The sequence below is a fragment of the Pangasianodon hypophthalmus genome, chromosome 6, assembly GCF_027358585.1.
Source record: "Pangasianodon hypophthalmus isolate fPanHyp1 chromosome 6, fPanHyp1.pri, whole genome shotgun sequence".
Taxonomy (NCBI): Eukaryota; Metazoa; Chordata; class Actinopteri; order Siluriformes; family Pangasiidae; genus Pangasianodon; species Pangasianodon hypophthalmus.
The window spans coordinates 26,797,394-26,824,709 of NC_069715.1; the positions used below are offsets into that span (position 1 = coordinate 26,797,394).

Here is a 27,316-nt window from a genome sequence, read left to right on the forward strand (position 1 = left end):
AGTTAGTTTATAGTGGTATTGTCTTTAGATCAATTAATATACAGACACAGAACTTGGTAAAATTTATAAAACTAATTGCTGTTTTGAGAAATTAATCATCAACATTAAGAGTTATCACCCATATAACTAACGTAAGCTAGCTAGCTTGTTGCTAAGCTACATGCTACTGTCCGTTGTTGTTGCTGTGCTGCAATTTCAGTCCAAAACATAGCATGAATGTTTGAAGTTCACTATAATAGAACAGTACAGATGTGGCCATTGAGAATGCGCGTCAAAAGAAAAGGGATTTCATGCGGTATCACGCAGGATCACGCTCAGGAAATATAAGACCAGTAGGGGGCAGTCATGTTTCATTTGAACAAACATGGCTTGCTAGTAGATACAGTAGTTCCGCCAGGACATATACTCTTTTTCCAACGCTGTTCTGTGAACCTCTCTCAGAACCGTTTTGCAACAAGCAGCAGAGCACATTAAACGTCCTCGAGCCTACCCTGAAAAAAATAGAATGTGTGGTCGTTTAGATTTAAGAAAAATATTACGTATGGTTTACATAAAAAATATTACGTTTCTCATCAAAACGTGATTGCATTTCTTATGCTAAACCTAATTTAAACAAGTTTCTAATTACAAGATTGAATTATGTACCAATTAGGTACATCTGTACCAATAGCCGCTCAAGCTAACTGTAAGAGCTGCACTTTAAAGTAGCTTTTTATAAGCTTTACATGCTTTGACATGGCAAACAAAAGACACACTTTTGTGGTGGTGTCCATGTTTTTTCCCATTTTGTACATCAAACGGGCCGAGATGGGAAATGAAGTTATTATCAACATGCATATGACCAATTACAAGGCACCAGGAAAGCAGCACATATATCTTTCATGCAAGTTGTAAGCACCAGTGTTGCTGCTGTTAGCTGTGAAGTAAGCTTGTTAATGGCTACCACAGTCTGGGTAATTATAACAATATTTGAGAAAATGTTACAACCTACCAACAACTTAAAGTTTTCTAGTGACTGTTGAAGCTAAAATGTTTAGTTGGCTTAATTAATTGGCTTAATAATTAAAGTTTAGTTAACTGCTTATTTTAAGTTTTAGTGACAACCCTACAATGCTGGATGAAATAGAAATAGAAATTATATTAATTAAATGGTTTATATTTACCATACACCGCTAGTTGGTTCAATAATATAATTCGTATTGTATTAGCTATTTTTGTTTAATGCACCTAACTGTTACACCATTATCAGAAAGTTGAATGAGTTATAAATATCATACTCTTCAAATTAAAAGCACATTATATACCATATAATGAATAATACATTACAAAATTACTTTCAGTAACTGTTTTATCCACACACACACACACACACACACACAGGTTTAGGTTGGTGGGCATTTGCACATTTTGTTCAGGCTTACTTATGACGCAGTTGAAATACTCTAGCTTAAGAGCTCTGAGGCACAGAGAGAAATGACAAAAAAGTTACAACCATCCCTGTTCTCCCCTATTTTAAGAATTATTTAGATTTAATCTTTTCATTCTTGTATTTTAATTTAATTTTTATTCCTGAACTTTCTACTCACCGAACCCAAACCAGCTGCACTGTTATCATTTGAAACATTTTGTATCAAATTAACAGGATTTTTATTTATTCATAGTTTATTATTATATAATTGTTTGCTTTTGCATTTCCCAGCTAAAGACTAAGAGATGGAGAACATTCTGTAAATGAACACAATGTGACATCTATTTAAACATATCCAATTCCAGTCAGTGAGAGTTAAAGCTCCAACACACAAATAACTACAGCAAATATAACAATAGTAGTTTATAGTAGTTGGTAGTGATCTCTACTACTACCAGCCCCACTATATACCCTATAGGGTCCCTACAACTGCCCCTGAAGGTCCCTGGAGCCCCCTTTTCTAAAGCCGAGTGAAAATCTAGTCACTTTTAAGAAATATAATCATTCATACCAAGGGTTTCTAACAGCCAGGGACCCCCTTTAACTGCCAACAACAACAACAACAATAACAACAAACAAACAAACAAACAAACAAGCCCTCAGTACAGCTTTCAGGGTCATTATTTCCACCTACACCACAACTCAATAATAAATATAGACCTAATTATAATGGTGGGTTGTGATTTCCAGCATTGTAACAAAATTAAAAAATCATCAACTTCCTGTCTGTGTTTTATTTGAGCATATAGTTCATTAAATACCTATCAGATGATGAGTATGTGATCAGTTCAGTTAATAATAATAATAACAATAATAATAATAATTTCCTTGCTGGAAAAATGGTTGATGGTGATTAGGTCTAGTGGGTCAGTTGTCTTCATTACACTGATGTAAATGCATGGTAGTATAGCAGATCACTACTTAAGAGATGTAAGCACACTTTTCGATAAGGAAGTTGATCTGTGTCTGTGATGCTGGCAGACAATTAACCCTGACAAAAAGATCATTCTAAAGGTTTTAACGCGGTCTGGCGATGCTAATCCGACAGACAAAGCTGGAGCACAAAGCTTTTAATCGATCAGCAACCCCGTTCAGACCTTACGGGTGTGGGCGGGGCTTGTTTGCCTCCATCGCTCCTATGGCAACCTGATAGATTAGCATCCTCATGAATATTCATGAGGTCGGAGCGAGCCTCTCAGCGCGGCGGACGGTGGTGATGTCAGCGGCGCTCTTGGCTGCGCGAGCGCCTCGCCTTGCCTTGTTGATTATTGACAGCCGATAGGGGGATCTGGAGGCTTGATGCCTCACTAACGTCCATGACCTCCGCGCGTCTCCTCTCCATCCTTCCGGCGCGTGCATGCTGAAGTAGCCCCAAAGCTGCTTTGTTTTATTTATTTTATTAAGGTTTTTTTTTTTCTTTTCTATGACTTCTTTATGGTCTTAACGGAATAGAGAAGCACAGTGCCTTGCAACTGGAGTGGGCATGTCCCGACTGAACGGGAGCGCGCAGACCATTTGAGCTGACAGGTAACGTCCAAGATTATCTTCTTGCATATGCATGCACAGGAGCCTCACGTTATAGGCTAGGCATGGGTAAAAGGCAATAGGGTAAAAAGATATATATATATATATATATATATATATATATATATATATATATATATATATATGCACACACACACACACATAACTCATCATAGGGAATTACTAGGAATATATAAACATCTGTTATTGAGCTGAAAGCCAATGCCACTGTGCACAGGTTGCATCCTTCCATGCGCAAAAGGCTTTACAGTTTGCCACAGCACGTCGGCCGGAGCGCTTCGACCATGTGCGACGGGGAAGACGGAGACCGGGACGCGCGCCGGAGGAGCATCCGGATGAAGCCGCTGCCGTCTCCGGGCGCCGCTGAGAGCAGCAGGAACGCAGACGCGGCGTCCGTGGCATCGGCGGCGGCGGCGCTCGCAGACCCGGAGGCGGCCCGAGGCGCGAAAAGCAACTCAAACGGTGACTGCAGGAGGTTTCGAGGCAGCTTGTCTTCGCTCGCCGGCCGCCACAGCCACGAATCGGACTCGGCCGAAGAGAAGCGTCTGATCGCCGAGGCAGACCCAAGCCCGAGCGAGGAGAGTCCGCCCGGGGCGAGAGGAGGAGGTGGAGGTAGCGGCGCTGGTAGCACCGCTGGTGGAGGTGTGGAACCGGGAGCGCGCGGCACTCCAGAACGGTACCCGGGGTTTGCCAAGCTGGACGGCGGCATTGAACACGTTCTGCCCGACGATGAGAGGTACTACCAGGCGGGTTTCATGCACAGGCAGTTTGGTGCCATGCTACAGCCCGGGGTTAACAAGTTCTCCCTGAGGATGTTCGGGAGCGAGAAGGCTGTGGAGCGCGAACAGGAGCGCGTAAAGTCGGCCGGATTTTGGATTATACACCCCTACAGTGATTTCAGGTAAAAAAAAAAAACATTGAAAAGCTATTAAAAATCAGAATGAAGGATTTTTAAAATTGCTATAATTTCTATATTAGTTATATAAGCTTTAAAGTACTATGTCAAATGTGCACTCTGAAGGGTCCCTCAGTATGTCCCTCTGGAGGAAAGTTCTATGTAGAACCTTATGAATGAGGGTTTCCCTTTCAGAAAAGGTTTCCAGCAGTACCATTTATAAAGCTGAAACTATTTCTGAAAGTGTATAGGCTACTTAAATACTGTCACAGCTCTGTCATTATGGTCCCTCCAGCTACAAACAATGTAAATGTACTCTCAAATGCACAATCATGGTCCTTCAGGTCATGTACCTTAATTATTATGTTCCTCAACAAACAGATTCCTCTAACTAAAAGTACAAACTACTGAGGTTAAAAGCTCAGTTTAGTGCTTTTTCCCCCTGAGAGTGAGGATAACAGGCTTATGTGGTGAGAGTGTGTGTGAGAGAGACTGATTAACCCTTCAAAACTTCAATTTTCTTGACAAGCCTAGTTGTTCAGAGTAAAGATTACAGATCATTTACAGATAATGAGGATAATGCGTTTTTTTCCCTAAACTATACAGTGATGAACGAGGCACCACACTGTGTTTGAAAGTCAATTATGTTTTCCATTTGCTGAATGTAGTGCAGGCAGAGAACATGTCCCAGTAGGAAACATTTCTAATTTGTGCTGAGAGAACTTTTTAATAAAAAAAGTGATTTTTTTTTTTTTTTATTATCGCACCTTTTCTAAATGTGATATTGATAATAGACTTATCTGGCTAGCGAAGTCTTTCCTAGACACTAGAGGTGACATTAGCAGTTAGGCTTTTACATCGCATCTGCTCACTCTCACTATTTAATAATGAAGTTGTGTCCTTGAGGATGACATTGACTCCATACGTTAGATATGACAGTGGCCAGATGCTTGGATGTAGGTGTGCTGGGGAAAATCATTACTGTAGAAATGAAAGTGATCGTATCTTGGCATGTGATTTATAGGACCGTATTGTTATTGCATGCAACTCGATAGGGCGAGCATTTACTAAGTGTCTAATAATTTTGATGTGAATGCAAAATCTTAATAAATAAAGAATTCACATAGTTAAACATTGCAGATTATACTGTAGATATGTAGATTTCTATTTATTTTTGGTGTCTTTAAAGTTGAGATTTGCAATATAAACAGCTTGTGCACAAGAAACTTGGGAGTTGTTTCTGTCTTATTGGCCTCAGGTTTCAGGACAGATCTTAACTGATAAGAATTAAATTGGGAATACCAAGCCAAGTGAACTTGGCTTGACTTTGAATCATTCTCATGAGCTCCCTAAATGACACATTACGGATGGCGTCTCTTAGACAATTCACTGAATGTCCAGGCTATATTATGGCTTAGTCTCTACCTTCCTCGTACATAGTCCTCAGTAATTACCACCTCATATACCAAGGTCAAACTATGTGAGCTACAAAATGGCAGGAAAGGACAATGCAGCATCATCAAAAATGCAATCAGTACACGAGGAATAAAAAAGGACACTGAACCAGAGAGGGATGACCGTGATATTAGATGGGAGGGCTAAAATCTAAGATCTGTCAATAGCTCAACAAAGAAACTATAAGTGTTGAGCAATGCATTATATCATGAGGTCTCATTGATGGCGTAATAATTATGTGGGGCAAACTATCACACACACACACACACACACACACACACACGCGCTTAAAGACAGGTAGGCAGCTACTACATTCATGATTTCAAATTTTTTAATTAAAATGGATTCATACCATATTTCCACAGAATACCAGCCATCGTAAACAGAAAAGTTGTAATCTAACAAACTTACAGTTCTGTTGTCTGTCCTGTTGTGTAATTTATACGTTGATTGGACAATGTGTGCTTAGTCTCTAATTTTAGTTTCTCCTCCAAAGGCATTTGGGGAAAATAGTATGATAGAGTAAATAATCCACCTTGTTTACGGTCAGTACACGAACATATTTCATATGCGCCTTCGCAGTCACTGCTGGTGACATGTTACAGATATGTCTGAAAAATATCAGCCCAAATGGAGATCAAATCTAGGGGGGAGTGTCACTCTGTGTAATCACCTGACATGACTGTCACTGATAAGCTCCATGAATCTACAGCCTGGGCTAGACAGAAATCAGCCCTAACGTCATTTCTTCATACCATTCTGTATTTTTTATCACTATTGGTGGTGCTGTTGCTTTTGTTTCCACAAAAATCCAACATAGTCAACTTTAAGGCATTTGTTAAGTTAAGTAATAATCTGATGTGGATGCCAAAAATGAATGTATTAATGTCCTATGAACTTTGAAAGACAGTAAGGCTTAGCCATGCTAACGTTTTTATCCCGGCACCCCTTGCACCAAACAATGGGTTTATGTAATCATTTTATATATACATATATACATGCATACATACATACATATATAATTTCATTGTTCTCCTGTTATACATTATCCGTGCAAGTGCAAATGTACAGTACAGCAATTTTTCATTTCTTCCCTCCATCATGTTTGGCCATGTGACTTGCAAATCATTACTTTCACACAAAAATCAGCTTTCATCTTTAAGATGCCTGTTTGCATTTGCAATTAGTGTGGATGCACATGAAAGTCAGCGCTGCTTTTACTTGGCTCTTACACTCATTGACTCAGTCATTAGAAAAGCTGCAATTAAAATCTTCGCCTCTCACCCTGTCCGCGTGTGTCGAATTATCTGCATCACTGTAATTTAGTCATTTAGTTGAGGCATGGGTCATGAAGCTGCAGAATCTGTGATCAGCATAGTGAGGAGCGTTTTCTCAGCCACAATGCTGCTCTAATGAGCTGCGCCGCATGAATAGTACACACTGGTACTTCATATGAGGTGGTAATAAGAGTAATTGGGTTTGTGGAACATACCTCTGGGAACATTTTGGATGCGCATGATGAGGTTGTTGATGCTAAATTTTCTGGCCTTTAATATGTCCATTTCCCAACATTCTCTTCTTAGAGCACTTATGATGAACTGTGAAACAAGCTCTTATTGAAGCAGCTTATGACCCAGTATGTGTGACCCATGACCCAGGACGTATGTATCCATGATTAATTTGATGATATTTATGAGAAGATTTCAATGATCATATGTCCATGACCATGTTTTAGTTTATAAAATCCGAAAAGTTGCACATTGTTGGAGTTGGAGTTCGTGGAACCGACATGCACGATAACTGACAGGTTTTATTAGAAAGCTACATACCAGTGAGAGCAGGTGACATGTTTTGAAGGCAGCTCATCTCGTTCCAAGTCAGATTTTTGCAGGTGCAAATAAACATCCACTGAGAGAAATGACTGGAGGGACGCAGCAAGATTGTCCCATTTCAAGCACTCTATAATGTAAAGATGGGGATGGGAGTGGGGCATCTTCTGGTGTAAAAGAGGGATTACAAATGGCATTATAATCCAATCTATAGGCTTGTTTCCAGCACTCTAGCCAAAAGCTGTTCATTTGTAGACCAGTGAATGCAAGCGGAAAACTACTCCACCAGGGGAGTCATTACATTCATAACAAAAAGAGGTATTCGGGCTGCAATGTTATAATCAGATTTAATATCATTTCAACAGGGACCCTAGCCAACTATTCTAACAGATTCCATATCTATTGTTGATACTGTAATTCACTGGTATGGCCAAGAATTCATTTTGGGAGGATGAGGAAATATAATATGCTAAATAAAACCACAGTGTGATCTGTACAATTAAACAGATAAGATTGATGCGCTCATGCATTTTTTGTTGGGAGTAGAAGTGCTGGTGGTATTCAGAATTTAATTTAAAACTCATTTAATTATTTAAGGTAAGATCTACTGTCAACCAGTCTTGCCATAATAATAATGTTAATAGCGGCAGGAAATAAAATACCTTCTTGACATTTCTACTGAAAATAATTTAAATAACATGTTAGTAATGGGTGGGTGGGGTGAGGGGATGAAATCATACCTTATAAAAGCAGGCCTTCAGTACTTCGGTTGTCACGTCGATGTCTCCATGCTCAGAGTGTAACTAGCTGGTTAGTAGCTTTCAAAGCGATATGGGAAAAAATGCATGATCTCATTCGGGTAATCCTGTTTCTCACCATAGCAGCTGGTAGCCAATAAAATGTGATTAAACAATTTACAAATTTGACAGCTAGGGCAGATGACATGTATATGACATGAACAGTTTAAATCTTAAAATACTTCAGGTGGGTTCAAGCCCCTCTTCTGGGAGCCATGCCTCTGCTGTAATTAGACGTGCACTGAAGCAATAGGTGCTAGTTGTCATTTTTGGGCACAGCATTTGACTACTCCAGATGTTTTACTGCTTTTTTGGGCAGTCTTGATTCACAATTTGTGGTTTCATTGGGCACTTCATCTGGGCGTCTTGGCTTGGTGTTATTTTGGATTAAATCGTGAAAGCAGTGGCACAACAGGTAGTGTTTCAGGCCCACAAATACAGGATTCAGGGTTTGATCCTGAACTCAAGTTCTCTGGATTTCTCCCACCTCCCAAAACACGCCTGTATGTGGAATTGCTACCTGAAATTGGTGTGAATAAGCGTGTGTGATACCATGCCTTGGACTTTGCGTATGGACTGTGTGTCCCATTCCTACCTTATCTCTAGTGTTTCTGGGATGGATGGATGGTTAATCAAAGCAGCAATGTCAATCCAGTAGTGTGTACAGACAGAGTGTCTTAAAATTGCTTCGTTTAAGTAATAAAATAGCTTTTGGTGGTTGCTGTAAGTCAGGAATGAGAATTCTATTGTTACATATTGACACATGTTTTGTTGAATTGACACCACTGAAACCAAAACAGTGTCATGACTACAAACATACAAAATATTAGCATGAACCCATTTGTAAGGGATTGGCCATGATGAAGTACAGACACAGATATTCAGTCACATATGAGAGGAACAGAAATTTACTGATCATTGTAACTGATTGTTTTAAAGAGTTTTAGGAGCCCTAATCATAACCACAGCCATCTGTTTGCAAAGCATTTACATTCTCCCTTCAAAATTAAATCATGCCAGGTTCAACTCACCTAAGCTAACATTTTTAGCTGAGAAATGTAGCATGCTAGCATCTTTGCTGGTACAAGGAGAGCATAAGCTGTGTTGGTGTTAAGTACATCAAAAAATCAGAACGTATCATAGGACTTACAGCGCCTGTTTGTCTTGTTGATTTCCCGTAAGCTAGAATTGAAGTTGGCATATATGGCAAATATGAATATATTTGACATTAGCTAAATCCTCGGTCTATGTAGCATAATATTTATTTACTACTAGCTCCTAGCTACTTGAGAGGCAATTGACTTAAAGTTACATGTAAAACCTGTTGATCACTTAGTGTAATATTCATTTAGTACTAACTACTAGCTAGTCAAGAAGATATTGATTTACAGTTAGAGTGGTTAAGCTAAAGACAAAGTCTGGCTGTTGTAGCTTGTGACTTAATCTCTCTCTCTCTCTCTCTCTCTCTTTTAGCAATCAAATTTATGTGAGATTACACATAGACCAGTGATTCCCAGCCCTGCCTATTTTGGTGTTTTCCTTTGACTAATACACCTCATTCACAGAATCAGTTTATTAACGCCCTCCCTTAACGTGGGTGTGTTACAGCTTGAAAAACGGTAACCACTCCAGGCCCAGGATGAGGTGCTTTTACAACTATAAGTCCTTTTTCTGAGTCCAAATCATGGTGAACTTTAATAATTTTTGGTTTGTTTCTATTTGGTTTGGTTTCATTTCACACTGCCCGTCATTAAATGAACCAAAAACCCAAAACAAAGCATTGGCTGAGAGGTGTGTATGGCTGAAAATGTACTTGCAAAACTATTTCATTCACTGGAAATAAGGTGATGGAAAAAGAGGTAAACATACCTTTGCTAAGTGCATGCAGAAATCACAAAAAATCACCTGAGCAAGGAGAACATAGAGCTGGCACTGAATAAATGATTAGATAATTATATACTAGTTTTGTGTCTCACATACAGCATTTATTACCTCTGTTCCACTTCCTGCAGTCCATTTAATTCCTCAAACGTGGGTTTGACATTAGAGCTTTTAGTAAAAGCAGCATTCAGACTTTTTTTTCTCTCAAGAAATCACAAAGTCTGATCATAGAGACGGTTTGCCTGGCCTTCTTTGTCTGCCAATCAAATCTGATGTTACTGGCTGAAGTAATTCTTCTTTACTCGCTTCATTCTCTCTCTCTCTCTCTCTCTCTCTCTCTCTCTCTCTTTCTCTCTCTCTCTCTCTCGCTCTCTCTCTCTCTCTTTTAGAAACTGCTCTTTTCTATGTCAGTCTTTTATTCATCTCGCATAACCAGACCACTCCCAAAAGAGACTTAGCTCTGCATTAAAAAAAAGAAACGAAAGAGAAAGCAAGGGAGCAAACAGAAAGAAGTCGGTTCTTCCCAGGTTTATTTTTCTACCCAGTTTTTTTTTTCAGCTCAAGCTGAATACATTAAAGCAAAGTAGAACAGATTTAGAATACAGAATGCACATTATGTTTTTTTTTAAATAGTTTCCACTTCCACGAGAAAAAGAATGAGAAGGAGAGAGAACCTTGATTTTTGTATTCGCTCCACAAAGATGTTTTCTGGATATATATACTCTTTTACATTGGTTGGTGAAGTGTACTATGATGTGCTGTGTAGAGATGAATACTGTATATAAAGCTGTGATTTCTTTATAGTGTAGAATTTTGTATCATACAATAAAACTACAAATATTTCATCATCGGACAGACTGCAGGGAACTAAAAGTAGAAAGAGTAGAACATAATGCTCCTGATGCTCCTGTTTTTGAACTAATTCCTTCTTGATTATTATAGTAAACTATTCCAGCAGTTTAGTTGTACTGATAAATGCTACATTTGATTTTCACAATATAAACTGTATATATTTAAGTTATTCTTGACTTCTGGCTGACATCAACACATATAACTCAAGGCTACTGGTTGGTTAGCTTTTATTTGCATTTAGCAGAAGAGCTGACATCAAACATGGATTAAGCTTCAAAGTAGCTAAGCTATATCTCCATGTTGTTTGTGGTATAGCTAGCTAGCTTTAGCATAACCCTGCATTCACACTAGCGAGCGACAAGAGGCTTGTAGTTTGTTGCTTCTGGGCGTACACTGTACGTCAATTCTTTTTTTTTTTTAGATCCAATGAGAAAAGGTAGTAGCCAAAAAATTCTCAACTCTATGCAACTTAGCTATGATGTGGTAAAGTGACAAATCCAAATGATTGGCTTGAACAATTCTTCAGACCAAGTGAGTGGTATCACAAGGACAACACGATTGGTCTGAAGAATCATTCAAGCTAATCATTTGGATTTGTCACTTTACCACATCATAGTTAAGTTGCACAGAGTTGAGAAAATCTCAAGTCACATGTCGCTTGTCACACTGTCGCTTTCTCACTTACCAGTGTCACTGAAATGAATGCTCTGTGTCAGGTGAAAACATTTTGTCGCTATCTTTTCACGATTGGAAGAATTAGTTTGTTTATCTTTATTTTTTCCTTTAATCTCACTGTGGTAATCACTCAGAATGTGGCACTTCTGTTACTCAGGATTTATATAAAATTGCCTTGTGACAATGACTCTTCTTTACAACATGAGCTAAAAATAAATTCATAGTGCAGCTACATTTTGATCTGATTACTTCAAGCTGATCTTCTGTACGAGTTACTCTCGACTTCAGTCTTGTGCACTGCAGAGGTTCCTGTGTTCTCAATCTAACACCCATAATTATAATCAACAGATCCTCATCAAGTCCTTCATGTGCAGAATCACATTGTGTTAGAGAGAAGAAAAACACAAAGCTGAAACGGTTCAGAAACATGTGCTTGTCCGTGGCTTATAGTAACATGAAGAACACTGATCTCTTTATGTGATTTTCTTCATATTTGTCTTTAATGAGTGGCTTACGTCTCTTTCTGGCAGCTCTTGGCTCTTGTAGCACTTTGATGCTGAGGTACTGTCTACACATGCATACACACACACACGCACACACACACACACACTTGACTGTAGATCAAATGGCAGCTTCTGATCCTCTCACCGGGTTTTGATTACGGTTGATTGTTGGCTGCATTACTCTATTGATTTGTTTGGGTCTGCTGGACCTGCGCTCATGCCGATGGCTGAAGTGTCGGAAAAATGAGACGTGAAAACAAAGAAAAGCAGAAACGCCTCCCTTTATGTACCTATATTTGCATACTATTGATGACTGATGTTATTTAACATTTAACATCATACAAATTATTTTGTAAAACAAATGCCCTGTTTTGCCATAGAAATTGTACATTCTTAGGAAATAAGCTTCCATCTATTATTTTGGGTGAACCCTTTTAGAACCCTAAACAAGCAAAAAAAAAAATGGACACACCTTGTAGAACGTGACCAATTGGTTTCATAAGGCAAAGGAAAACAAAGCTTGCTCCCCAGGTTTCCAGAAAGAAGAGACAGGGGGTCTGTGATTTTTAGTTTCTTACAGTGGTTAGAAAATCACAACTCACAATAATATACACAATTATAAGATACAATATTTATTATTGAGTAGGTGTATAAATGTCAACTTGGCCTTAATGCATTCTGTCTGTAGAAAGTTCAGAAATAAAAAAAAAAAGGTGTGAAAAAACACACAAAAATGATTGTATACATTAAAAAAATTAAATACATTTAAACAATTTAAATAAATGGATTATGTCCATAGTTCTTGTCTTTTCTTTTTTTTGGACAGTGATCTTAAGTGTTAGAAAGGCACTATATAAAATTTTATGATTGTTACTATTATTATTATTATTATTATTATTATTATTATTTTCCATGAAATATATTTCACAGTTAAAGTGATTTAGACCATCATCAGCTCATCCTAAAATCCTATAAACCATAATCTTGGGTGCAAAGACATCATCGTGCAGCCATCAGAGTTTCAGTTTAGAACTTTTAGAAAGCTAGAACCGTTATTCATCCAAAGCGCCACTGAGGAACCTTTGAGTATTTGAAAGAAATCTCAGTATACTGTATATTAAATATGCAGCATTTTTGGGCAGAATTTGTGCTCTTGCGTTAAAGGCTGGCTTCTAAGATCTATTATTTTGAATAGTTATAAAGGAGTATCCTGTGCTGGAAATGGGAAACACTTGTGTGTTCTCAGAGAAGGCAATCCCATAATTCTCTAAAATTAATATGAGAATTAATATGAGGAACATGTTTATAGCAATGAATTGTAGTAATTATTATAAATGATGTATCATAAACTGTTATAAAGGGTTAGGCAAATATCATTATATAAAAATATTACTGTACATCCACTGCATATTCTGTAAAGTAAATTATTTAAAAAAATATAATAGCTGAGCCCCAGAGCAGTTCTATAGCACAATTCATTCTCTCTTTCTCACTGCTTCTTTTTTTATTGTAATCTTCTGAAGGGAGTGCACAGGATTATGGAGCGTCCAGGATGGGCTGAAAGTGGGGTAATAAAAAAAAAAAAAAAAGGCTGCTGTGTCCATCCACCAATATCAGGGACGCACATCAGAGAAGATTATTACAACTCAATTTATTTAATGGAACAGAGATAGGGAGGTGATGGAGGGATGGAGAGAAAGGGAGTACATGATGGAGGGATAGGGTAGTAGAGAGATAGAAATAATGCAGCATGGATGACCTAGGCACACTTATGTGGAAAAGAGAGAGCGAGAGAGAGAGAGAGCAAGACACGTGAGGCACACTGTGCAGCAAATTGGTGTGTGTTTGCCACACAGATGCTGCAGTTGGGAACTCTCATGAGCTGGATGGTGGGTGTATGGCGTCACACAGTGCTGTTGTAATGGTTCGGGGAAAAAATCTAATGGAAATGAAATTAGCCAGTTAGCCAAGACATATTAGATGTCCAGCATTTGATTGTTTAGTTTATCGCTGAAGCTCTGTAGACTTTAAAATGTACAAATCTTAATGCATGCCCTTTATACCTCTTTCATACCAGGGGTTGAGTAATTGTACTTCATTACTATACCATACTTGTGTTACCTTGGCGTATTTATACTTTACTTCTAAACATTTATACTTCATTGAAATTGAATACTTGTACTCTTAATTACATTTCCAAAAAAAAAAACTTAGAAAGAATAATTTCTACTCCTTACTCCTTCTTATTTAGACCTTCAGAGTACTTTTTATAAATCACGAAGGTCCCTTATTTTAAGCAGTCATTGACTCTCACAATATATGTCAATCAAATGGGCTCAGTTTATCATCCAATCAATTCAGTTTAGCATTCATTCAAATTTGATCAATGAATAAAATCTGTGTGTGTCTGAATATGGATAAGCCACCAGACTACAGTGTTGAACTCGAGGATGAGTGACCCTGGCCCTCCCTCAATAAAATGTTTCAATATGCTGGAGTAAGTAAAGACTCGTATAAAATGAGGCATCTCCTTTGCCTCCCTAGAAGGCATCTATTTTCAAGAATTAAGAATTCCATCTATTTTGAAAAAGCATTTTGAGGTAATTTTCACTAATGCTCCAACATTAACTGTCTATATTTAACTAAGTTAGTCTAATGCCAGTTTAGACTAGCAATGACTCCTGTAGCCAACATAATTGTCTAGACAGCAAGTCAAATTCTAGCTATTCATTCGTTATTTACATGATGTTTTACTTCTAATTCATTCATGAGCAAACCTCATAGCATTAGTCATGCTTATGACCAGTAAACTTACAGAGATTTCAGGCAAAATGGTTTAGTTGCTTATAACAGTTTTAGATAAATAATAAGTTAGTTTTCACATGAAAACATGACATTAATGTAATTTCATCAGTTAAAAACATTTACTTATTAATAATGAGTATATTTACAAATAGCAACTTTCTCAAATTTCACTTGAGATCATTTTAGCTGGGTACTTCCACTATTAATTCATTTGGAGTTTGACACATTATCTATACTTTCAATTGAGTGTAATATTTCAGTATGTTTTTTCACTCGTTTTCTGCGTTCGCTATTTGGGAGGCGTGGCCTAATTGCACCAAATGGCTGCCACAGACATACAGTAACTCTTCCACCTTTTTTGGAAGCCCATTACTTTTACCCTAATTGAATGGCTAGTCTTAATTTATGGCTGTTTTTTGGATTGCTTTCTTTCACAACATTTGCATGTAACTGAAATTATTAAGCATAATCCATATATTAAATTGCAGTAACTCATCACCAGTTTTACTATTTGAAGCCGAGGTTCACATTAGTGAGCCTTGTATGTAAATTTACACAAACTCATGAGCTCTCGTAGAATACAAAGTTTTTTTTCTGAACTGGATTTTCATGAATACCACACTTCTTCTATAAATGCTCCTGCAGACAATTTACAAATCAATTTGTTCATGTCCAGTTTGATAGATGAGGTCCACTAATAATAATATATAAGCATAAATCATTAAGAAATTTTATGAGAAAAGCTGAAGGAATATAATGGGAAAACTCTGCTTTACTGTGAGTGCATGAAATGACTCAGGATGTTTTTATCCGTAGTGTATTTCTGATAGTGTTGTCTGCCCTTCCCCCTTTTCACTGTCCTCTGTGATATCAATTTATAATCTGTCCAGAAGGACACAGTTGTGTCCTTACTCCATTCCCAACTCGCTTTTTCTTTTTAACACGTTTCAGTTTTGTGTGTGTGTGTGTGTGTGTGTGTGTTCTGGTTTGGCATTTCTGCTGATTTTTTCCCCCATGTGTGGGTGCTTGTGCTTTCCCTTCCAGACATGTGTGAGCGTTCCCTTGTGGACTGCTGGTAAATATTAGATATGTCTGTTTCATTTATAATGGGACTATAAATTAAATATAGAGAGGGAAACAGATGGGAAGAGAAATCCAGCTTTTCCCCATTCGGGCTGCGCTCGTCAGGGTCCCTGGGTTTCAGGCTGATGTCAGGTTGTCAGAGTGACATTTCACCGGCCCTGGAGCAGCGTGCTGGGAATCTGCTGCAGATCTCACTCCAGGTCATTTAGACTTGACACTTCTGATGGAGATGCTGAGATAGTTCTTTGCTGTTTGTGTATGCGCTAAGGGGAAAAAAAGCAATAAAGTCATACACATCCTATTTACATGCACTCACACAAATCCAGAGATACGTACACCTATATAGACATATCATATATTGTCCAACACAATTCAGTGTCACTCTATTACACTCTATTCCCATCGCTAATCAGTCAGGACACTTTAATTTATTCACAGTCTCACCACTGTGCTTGATGGCGTGATACCTATGTTGTCCCATAAGTCAGGTGTTATTTGGCAGCGCTTCAATATTTGAGATGGGCTTCGAAGGCAGCATACGTCACCACATTGCCAGTTTTCTGTAAGTTAACCTGTAAGTTATTAAAGTTGATATTAGACAGTGTTAAGATTAACTGTAAGACAAATATACACTCACCGGTCACTTTAACAGGAACACCTGTACACCTGCTCATTTATGCAGTTATCCTATCAGCCAATCATGTGGCAGCAGCACAACGCATAAAATCATACAGATACAGGTCAAGAGCCTCAGTTAATGTTGACATCAAACATCAGAATGAAGAAAAAAATGTGATCTCTGTGAATTTGATCATGGCATTGTTGTTGTTGCCAGATGGGCCATCTATCAGACATATGCAAAGTAGCAAAATTAATGCAAAAAAAATGTATTAAAGAGCCGGCGGGTTGGATGAAAATAAGTTTCCGGGGGCCAGATCGCTTGTCCATGTCTGGTCTAATTAGAGTGATCCAGATCTGCCTTTTCCAGTTAGATCTAGATTTAAAAAAAATAATAATAAAAATAGTCATGAACAGGGAGGCACTGTGGCTTAGTGGTTAGCAGTGTTGCCTTGCACCTCCAGGGTCCCGCCCCCACCCTGTGTGCATGGAGTTTGTATTGTAAGTATTGTAGGCTTATTGGCATTTCTAAATTGTCTCTAGTGTGTGAATGGGAGTGTGTGTGTGGTTGAGTCCTGCAACACCCTGCCTTGTGCCCCAAGTCCCCTGGGATAGGCTCCAGGCTCCCTGCGACCCTGTGTAGGATAAGCGTTACAGAAGATGGATGTATAGTCACAAACACACAAGTTAGCTTATAGATATTTCTTATTTAGATTTTCTAATTCAATTTAACTTACGTTTAAACGAGTTTAACTAAGTTTAACCAAGAATGTTGAAAGTGGAGGATACATGCATGCTGCCTCAGAAGCCTGTATTCCATGTGAACATTTGATTCAGATGTGACTCACTGCCTTTGTCCATTTTTCATGTTTCGATCAGGCACTGATGCCGTTGTTTTGTTCAGACTGATGGGAAAGCGTGGATTAACATTGTTGTGTTGTCTTTAGTTAATTAGCTTGCGTTGGCTGCAACCCAGTTAGTGATGTAAAAGGTTCACTGAGAAAGGGTTATTATGAGAACAGGCCAAAAATGACTGGTTTCTCAACAAATTTAATAGCAATTAACATCAAACTATAGCAACGATATTTATCAGTAAACAATATCAAAGTGGCTACTGACTTCATTTGCTTTTAATATGCTGAACCACAGAAAAGATATTACTGTTATTTTATGACAGTCAGTGAACCTGCTAATGGGTTGGTGTATGTTTCTAACACTCTACTTTGTCTAAACTGTTACTTTGCAATTGTTTAAATTTGTAATTTTGTCATTAACCACTTTGACTTATAAGATTTTTTTTACTGGTGTATTATGTTTAGTTTTATTTGCATAGTGCTTTTAACAATAACAATTGTCACGAAGCAGCTTTACAGAAATCTGGATGTAGATTTAGATCCCTAATGAACAAGCCAGAGGTGATATTGGTGATGTAAAACTCTCTGAGATGGCATGGGGAAGATCTTTACAGTATACTCATGTAGAAGTGTTAAGTGAAACAGTACTAAGTGTGTTGAAAGTTCTTTAATATGAGCAGATTGTGAATAAGTGGCCTGGGATGAGCACAAGATAGTTATTATGATTATAGCAGCAGTTCTTAAGTACAAATCTACAGTATTTAGGTGAGATTATCCACTGAAGCAAGGGTGTTGTTGGGAAGTGCAGATCTTTAGGGTGTTCCTGTGGGACCATCCACAGCAGAAAGTGAGAAAAGTGCCAAGCAGATGGGATGATTCAGGAAGGTCTGGAGACTGAGAGGAACCGCAGCAGTAGAAGTGTGTTAGGTGTTTTGATAAACCTCAGAAAAACTTTAAATGGTCTTTAAGTGAGATTCTTTTTTGCCATATCACCAACTTTGTGAATCATATCCAGATCCTAATGTCAATCAGACAGTACATTACTTTCCAAATTTCAGAAGTGCTGTACTGCTCACAGTATACAACTTTTATCTCTTGCGATCAGTTGTTTGGCAGGTGTGCGACGTATACAAGGGATCTCACACACTCTACAATCTTTCACCAGGAGAGATTTCTGACGAAAGAGTGCCTGATCCAAAAATTACGTTTTCTGACAAAAATAAATGGGAGCTGTCTATCACGAGTTTGAAAATGGAGCCTGGGCAACTGGCTGTGATGGCAGTTTCTGCACAAATAAGAAAAAAAAGAGAACTAAGTAGAGATAACACCAACCCAGGATCAGTATCAGGCCGATACTAGCAAAAATTAATGGATTTAATATCAGAGAAAAAAATGAATGGATTTGATCTGATCCTGTAACAAATGGAAAATATCAGAATTGGATTTGGAAAAGATTTTTTTAGGAAATATTTGCATACACAGAGATTGTATTTTTTTGTTAGGAAGTATTTTTATTATGCTTCCCCCACTAGGTGGTATTCGGATTATCCGTCCATGTGTCCATCTGGGACTCTCGTTAGCATTATATCTCAAGAACGAATGGTTAAATGTTTGTAGGATTTATATGAAATTATCACTGTAACCTGCAGCTGAACCGATTAGATTTTGGAATTGATCCAAACAAGGCCAAGGTCACTGGAAGGTCGAATGTCTGAAATAGTTTTTCTTCAATAGCTTCCTTCCTGGTTGAAGTGTATTTATAAGGGTATTTGAGGCATACAAATTAGTAACAAGAAGAACTAGACTTGTTGGGGCGCTGGCATTCTTGAGTTCTATTTGTTATATTTACATGTTGTGCAAGTTGTGTTTTTAGCTATGCAGTTTTTACTGTAATGTTTTAACTGCTTCCGTTAAAAAAGATTAGTAGTTTTAAAAGAAAAAAAATATATTGGATGGTATTAAACTTGGCTGATACTCAAGGTTTCACTATTACTATTATGGGCTATATTATGGAAAGAAAAGAAAACTGGTATCATGCCATCTCTAGAAGATTGTCTGTTCTGCAAAGAGAACTGGAGGTATAGTGGAAAGGAACATAGCTATTTTCATACTGTGCTTCACCAGGAATCATGCTGTGTTTATTTTTGGGTGAGGCATGCCAAATCATTTTTTTTAATAGAAGCATTATTATTGTGCTTATAATAGTTTTGTCTTGGAAATTCATTGGCTGTTGATCACTGCTGTTCTAGCTAGGTGCTCACACTATGTGATTTATTGCCTAGAATTTCAAACATGCTTGGAGAGTCTGATCGTGTAGTGTGCATTTGGCATAAAGAAGTCTGTGCGGTTTGAGATCATCTGTTTCAGCCATCTTTTCTCCTGCTTCTATCAATTCCTACTTGATTCAGCTAAATGACTGATTGATAGCAGCTTCTCCCAAGCAGCGAAGCAGAACTATCCTCTTCACATACCAACATGTCATAGAGAACAAGTAGCATCTTTGTTTGTTCATGTGTGTCTGGGTCGGTCTCCCTGGAAAACTCAGATCTCACACATCCACACTAGGCCGTATTCACAATGACACACATCCTCTCTTTCCCCACTCGTGCGGCAGCATACTCGCTCAGACATGCACATATTCCAGCGCACACACTCATTTCTCAGGGGGAGTCCCCGTACGTGTGTGTAGGTGGTCTGCAGAAACAGAAGGATGCCTTCTCCCATTGCCTTATTTGTCATTCAGGTAAATCCTGCCATGCATTTCATTTTCCTCGGCTGAAAATAGAGAGGCTGTTCGTCATGGCAGCCGAGTGCACTGAGCGCGCTCAGATCACAATGTAGCGCACGCACTCTGGAAATGACTGACAGAACAAACCCACTGCATAAATCCCTCCCATTTTATTCCTTTAAACCTGTGCTTTTTGTCACCTCACATCTTAACAGAGCTGTGTCCTACATTTCCTCGCACACATGCTTAATTTTACGCTTTTTAGCAAAACATTTCTCATTAATTTAGACTGTATTTGGTCTTAAATATGAAATGGTTGATTTAATGATTGAGGTGCCATTTAGCCCTTGTAACTATTAAAAATTCTGCTTTTTTAAAAAAATAATTTTTTAATATTGAATCTATGACAATATGCATTAAGCATTCAAAAAAAAATGTGTTAACCAATCTCTGCTAATTAAACAAGACTGCATTTTATGCTTAAATGAGTAACAAGGTAGAGCTTCTTTTTTTTTTTTAGCATAGAATTGTCAAATACACAACATGTGGTTAATTTGAATCCATGCTAACTGAGGAAATTAAGGACAATGATGTGATGATTTACTTCAAATTTGTTTTAAAATAATAATTTAATTTTAAACTATTATTTAAAAGTGACTTTATCAGTCATTATTACAATATTACTGAAAAATAAAGAAAAAACACGGGAGAACTTTTCTTCCTCACATGATCTTCAGGAAATTTGGATGATGCAACTTCCTGTTGAGCATGTGACTCGTGGAATATTACAAATATTTCATAGGGGTGGATGTGTTCAGGTTAATGTTGTGGGACTAAAATGTATATAATGGTTGACTCTTGGAAAAGGATGTTTGAGCATGAGGCGAGCATGAGGTGTTAAATAGATTTACACATTAAGGCAAAAATAAGATGTGTTTTTGAAATATTTTAATGTTTATACACCCTTTACCTGTGTTTAAAATGTATTTTATATTTAGTTTATGTACATATTTGTAAATGTAATATCAGGAAGAAACCTCAGTTGTGGAATCACACATTCTTTCTCTCTCTCTCTCTCTCTCTCTCTCTCTCTCACTCATTCTCTTTTTCTCACATTCTCCTACCTGCTCTACTTTCTAATTTCACATCTGGATCACACGTATTTTTTTTCTATCTCAGTCCATCTGCCATGTGGTACCACTTTCCCACCCCTCTCTGTCACTGACCCTGTACCGCTCTCTATCTCTCTCCCTCTGTTTGTCTCTTCCCCTATAACACATTATCCCATATCTCTCTTTGTTTCTCTTGTCTCTCATATCCTGTCCCCTCTCTCGGTGACCCAGTGGATCAGCTCGGCTGAGAGGGATAGAGACTCTTTTTTTCACAGTGCTCCCTCCATTTGCTGATTACATCACCAGCTAGGGGAAGATAATGGTCATGCACTGAGACAAGAGATGATACACAAACATACACATTTCTATACGCTCACTCTCCTCTCTTCTCACATGCTGAAACATAATGGTACATTTGTTTTCTCTCAAATTACTCTCACTTGTTTTATCTTATGCTTTTAAACACACTTACACATCAACACACACTCATACCCTGTAATATACTGTGTGAACATGTGAACACACTGTTTATATTACAGATTGAGAATATACATATTGCTAGAATTCAGAATGTTGAAATAAATGACGTACCATATGCATCATGATATGTGCATTTGTTGAGTTTAAGACAGCTAGCAAAAACAGAAGTGCCACAACATTTCAAAAATATTATAAAAAATAATGAATTTATAAAAGAAAGAAAAAAATGAATATCCAATCAGCTACTTTTTTATTGATGTTGTAAAAAATACCCACAATACAATGAGAAAAACATATAGCAAAGGGGTTTTCAACTAAAACTCGTAAACGTCCGGTTACATAAAATTACTCCTAACATGACTGAATGATGACAACATTTACCTTTGAATGTTGAACCACTAATTATTGTGTATAAATAAGACAATTTGAAGTCGTTGTGGTTTGTTTTGTTTTGGTGCTTGACTAGCATCACGAACACATCTGTTCTGAATCTGATGCAAGGGGAATAAATGCATAGGCTACGTCTTTGTATATTCATCTTTAAGCATTCTGTTTTATCAACTTTTCTTAAACAAGGTGGTCTTCAGCTAAATAATTTACAAGAATCCATGTGATTGGCCGCAACAGAGAAGCCAAGGTTGTTCAGTTTTTGAAAAGTAGAATCGCTGAACAACAGCAATTCCCCAATTTGGTCTTGCCAGTTCCCACCCACTAGCTAACTCTCCCCAGCCACTCTCCCCTGCCACATCTTCCAACCAGGGAGGGTGGGGCTAGCTTCCTCCGAGACACATGAAGCCATCATCTTTTTGAACTGCTGCTCATGCAGCGTCACAGGGTAGTGAAATCCACTCCGAGGAAAACATCTGTCTGCCCTATCCTGCATGCATGACCTCAGAGATGCCCGTGATTGGCTAGTGTCAATCTGATTGACAGGGGAGAGAGTATGCCATCCATCCCACCCTCAGAGCATGGCCAATTTTGCTCTTGGCCCTGGATGGCTGTGGGTCAATCCCCTGATGATAGGGAGAACACTTTTCTGCTGCGCCGCTTGGGAGCCAATGGCGAGTTTTTTATCTGAGTTTATCAGAGCTGATACAGTATTTTTTCAAGTATTGGTTTGGTCTGCTGAAGTACATTTTATAGTCAGAAGTTTGTGGACTCCTGACCATCAAAACCATATGTGCTTGTTGAGCATCCCATTCCAGATTTAGTCCCTCTTTGCTGTTATAATAACTTCCACTCTTTCCACTAGATTTTGGAGTGTGAATGTGGGGATTTGTGGCATTCAGCTACAAGAGCATTATTGAGGTTAGGCACTGATGTTGGGTGAGGAGCCCTGGGGTGCAGTTGGTGTTCCAGTTCATCCCAAAGGTGTTCAGTGGGGTTGAGGTCAGGGCTCTATGTGGGGCACTTGAGTTCCTCCACTCCAACCTTACTTCCTGGAGCAGGTTTGGGGCTCTTTAGTTCCAGTGAAGGGAAATTTTAATGCTGCAGCACACAAAGACATCCTATAATTGTGTGCTTCCAACTTTGTGACAACAGTTTGGCGAAGAACCACATGGGTGTGACGGTCAGGTGTTCACAAACTTTTGGCCATATAGCTAGTGTACTCTGCATCCAGACCTCAGTCCGCCAGTTGACGACCTCTGCTATAGTGCATATACAGGCCTTTGACATTTATCTTATTATATCTTCATATCACCCAAGTGAAGATTCCTTTTCCCTACCAATAACAAAATATGAAGGGAAAAACGAACAAAGTATGGAGTTATGCGTGATATAGCAAAAACGCAAACTGTTCACACAAACACACACACACGAGTTCCACTGTGTTAGAAAAGCCACACCTGAGAGGCCTAATTCATGCAGGCACATTACACTGTTACTGTCTAATACAACACGGCACCCGTTTCGTCTCTTTGCCTCCCCGACTTCCTTCTTTCCTTCCTCCCTTCTGTCTCGGCAAGTTTCTAATGTGACATGAGGCATTATTTAGAGGCAGATGGCACATCAGCACTTCTGAAGAGGATTCCTCAAACAAACAACGGCCCAGCAAGCAAACAACTGACAAGAGCAAGAAAATGCATTATTCAATAATATAAGGGGGGTGGGGGTGTGTGTTCATAATTTATATTCATAAATGATCACATCAGTCACTTAGACATTCATATTCACAGAGAGACAGTGAACACACACACACACACACACACACACAAGAGAGCGTGTGCCCTCATTCAGTCAGGGTAGGGTAGAGTGACGGGGAGCGCCTTCCTGTCTGTACACCTCTTAATGACAGACGACCTTTCTAGGGGCCATTTCATCTCTCTCTCTCACTCACTCTCTCTTTCTCTCTCTCTCTTTTTTCTACATCCACTCCTCTGTCTGTACCTCCACCTCAACTCACTAGTATCCATGATGCTGGAATGTGTTTCAGTGTTGATGGGTTGCCAGGGCTGTGTGTGCATGTGTGTGTGTGTGTGTGTGTGTGTGTGCGTGTGTATTTGAGAGAGACTTATCATGTACCTAGAAGCTCTCAGAAGGTGAAAACATGTCACAGATGTCCTCTGAAGGCTCTCAGAGAAACATGACTGCGTCTCTGCGCTACTATCTGTGTCTCGCGCTGAAATGTCAAAGAGTCTGTCCAGAGACGGAACATGACCAGATGCAGCGCAGAATGTGTGTGCGTTTTTCGCTTTGTAAATTCTGCATTTTCTACCTGCAGTAGGGTCTGAAAGTCTGAAAGTCCGAATTCAGTGCCAAGCACTGTTTTTATTTCATTACTGTTATCAAATTTTGTGCATTTGTAGTTTTCCAACTCTATTCTTTACTAATATAAGTCAAGACGGTGTGTTCTTAGAGATTCAACGCAGTGAGCATTTTCTTTCCCTCAAGTGATTAGGGATCCGACCTAAATAATATAATTCAAGCACCTTCTTTAATTAATATAATTTTCTGTCTGCTTCTCTGTTGAAATGAAGCTACACTGAGGTTAAGCTAGAAAAAACGAAAAGGTTTTACCTAGATACTAACATCTCTTTACAAGGAATGCATCCATAACAAGGGAATCACATATGATGTCCAATATAGCAACACTTTACCTTGAAACATAATCATTAAAATACTTCAAAGCTCTTGTTATTTTTACAGTAAGGTGTGAATCCATTTAACTTCTCATGCATGAAATATCATTTGGAATGATTCATCCATTATAGATTATGAAGAATGTACATTTTAGTTCCCACAACATTCATTCAACTCTGTTAACGGGACACATGACACATTCACCTGTGTGAAATATTTGGAATATTCGACAAGTCACGTATTCAACAGGAAGTTGCAACATCCACATTTCCTGAAGATCATGAGAAGAAGAAATATAAGTCCTCTCATTATTTTTTTCTTTATTTTCAGGGATATTGTGATCTTGACTGACAAGGCCACTTTGAAAGTATAACCTGTTACCCAAATTGTAGAATGAAAGTAAATTATTCATAAATAAATATAACATTATAATAACATTATATTATATATAAATAAAGTTTTGAATGTCTTTAATGTCCAGAGGATGCTATGAATGCTATTTGACCACAATATTTGTTTTTGCTAATTCTGTGCTAAAAAAAAAAAAAAAAAACCCTGTTACTCATTTACGAGCAAAATGCAACCTGACAGCAAAAAATCTTGTAAAAATTCTTGCTTTCTTAGAGTCACTATTGAAAAAATGATTTTTAACAAAAAAAACCCAAAATTTACTTTTTAAAGGCTAAATGGCACTGCAGTAGTCATTTGTAGGGGAAAAATTTACCTGCATTGGCATTATGACATGGCTGAGAAATTTATTTTTTTTCACTGTTCAAATAATTTAATATCTGATTTTTTTAAAGATCTTTGATAGGGTTAAAATATTAATTATAATTCTCACTATGTTCAAAATGAAATGCTATGCGTACTACCTTATACATGAAATTTCTCACAAAAGCCGTATAAACTATACAGCATGTGAACAGCATGAATATTTATAGCCTGGTAATTCTCAGGCCAAATTTCCAAGTAAGCAACCAGAGCTACTGCATCTTCTTATCATCACTAATGTTCTGCATCCTACAATCCGCAATCCACAATCATGATCAGTTTCAAAATAAAAAACTGCAAAAAGGAAGTGCTACCAACTATAAATGTAAAGATGTCCTGCCTATGTTAACATGCTAATGCTTGTTAGTCTGCTAGTTTTGATTTGCTTTTGCTTCTGTGACTAAGTCAGTTATAAATCACCTGATATACTTAATTGTATTACTTTTCCTTAATAGCTCCTTAATCTTTTCTTAACAAAACCTTAGTACAAAACAGAAGAGAAAAATAGCTATTTCTGCTAGTTGGGCAAACAGTTGCTTTGGTTTCACTGGACTCCACGGTTAAAGTTAAGGCTAAGGCCATTCTTGACTTTCTCCACCATCGTGTTGCATCAGTTTTGGCTTCAGCCATGACAATTTAACACATTTTTTGGCTCACATGAGTGTGAAAGCACTGTTCACAATAATGTCTGAGGTAATCCTGAGGAAACTGCAGGCTAACAAGGTGTTTTCAACCAGCTACATACTAAATTATCACACTTTTAAACAATGAATTCTCAAATAATCAATATTAACTGAATACATTTGTATAGTAATTTGATAAATTTCAACATACTGCATAATTACAACTTTTAACCTGAATAAATGTTTTGTTTTTATGCACCAAATATCTGGAACACATTACCATTAAACATTTGTCAGGCAAATAAAGCAAATAATAATGTTTGGAATTCTAAAATGTTTTTGTACTGACTGAATAATGTAGAAGTCATAAAATAAAAAACTATAACAAAGTTTGTACTAAAAAATAGGGTGCCTAAGACTTTTGCACAGTACTGTATATATAATTATTATTTATATTTATAGTTCTTATATTTATATGTTTATAGTTTAAACAGTTGTCATTTTTGTCACTGATATTATTATTATTATTATTATTATTATTATTATTATTATTATTATTATTATATTTTGATTATACCTTTTGTTTCTTTATTTCTCTTTTTTTTTTTTTACTTCACACTGTAAAGGACTTTGAGCTATAAATGTACAAAAAGTGCTATACTACTACTGTTACTATTAATTATTATTATTATTATTATTATTATTATTATTATTATTATTATTATTATCATCATAACCTGTTCCCTGTAGTGGACCCATAGACATTTGCATGCTGTTGTACTGTAAATAAATCCATTACTGTAAGATCCCTAGTGTTTAATCACTAATTCCAACATCAGCTTCCTTTTCCTTTCTTTCTCTGTCTCCTTTTTTCTCTCTGCTCTTAATCTCTCCCTCCATCACTTCACCTCTGCTTGTCCTCTGAATAGAGACACCTCCATGCTTCTTTTGAGTCAAAGGACATTGCCTTTTATAGAAGAAAAAAGTGAAGTGCATATAATACTAAGCATGAGGTCATGTGCCTTTGCTATGGTCCTCTTTACCCTGTGATATTCACACACACACGGACACACACACGGACACACACACACACACACACACACACACACACACACACACATACTGCTGTATTTATAGAGCAATGTTCTTCCATGTCAGGCTTCCAATGCATAATAAAACAGCGAATGGATCGCTGCATACTTTGGGCGAAGTGACCTCCATTAAGAAGCAATATTAGATGAGGAGAGGACGGACCTGATAG

General features: G+C 37.8%; 1 protein-coding gene across 1 annotated transcript in view; it reads left to right on the forward strand.

Annotated features, from left to right (window-relative positions):
- Positions 1–2,702: 2,702 nt before the first annotated feature.
- hcn4 (hyperpolarization activated cyclic nucleotide-gated potassium channel 4) overlaps positions 2,703–27,316 on the forward strand; it is a 94,395-nt gene continuing 69,781 nt past the window's right edge. Inside the window, exons 1-2 of the mRNA XM_026913470.3 lie at positions 2,703–2,995; positions 3,231–3,914. Of these exons, the coding sequence (XP_026769271.1) occupies positions 3,244–3,914 (671 nt within the window). The 5' untranslated portion in view covers positions 2,703–2,995; positions 3,231–3,243. The remainder of the gene's footprint in view (positions 2,996–3,230; positions 3,915–27,316) is intronic.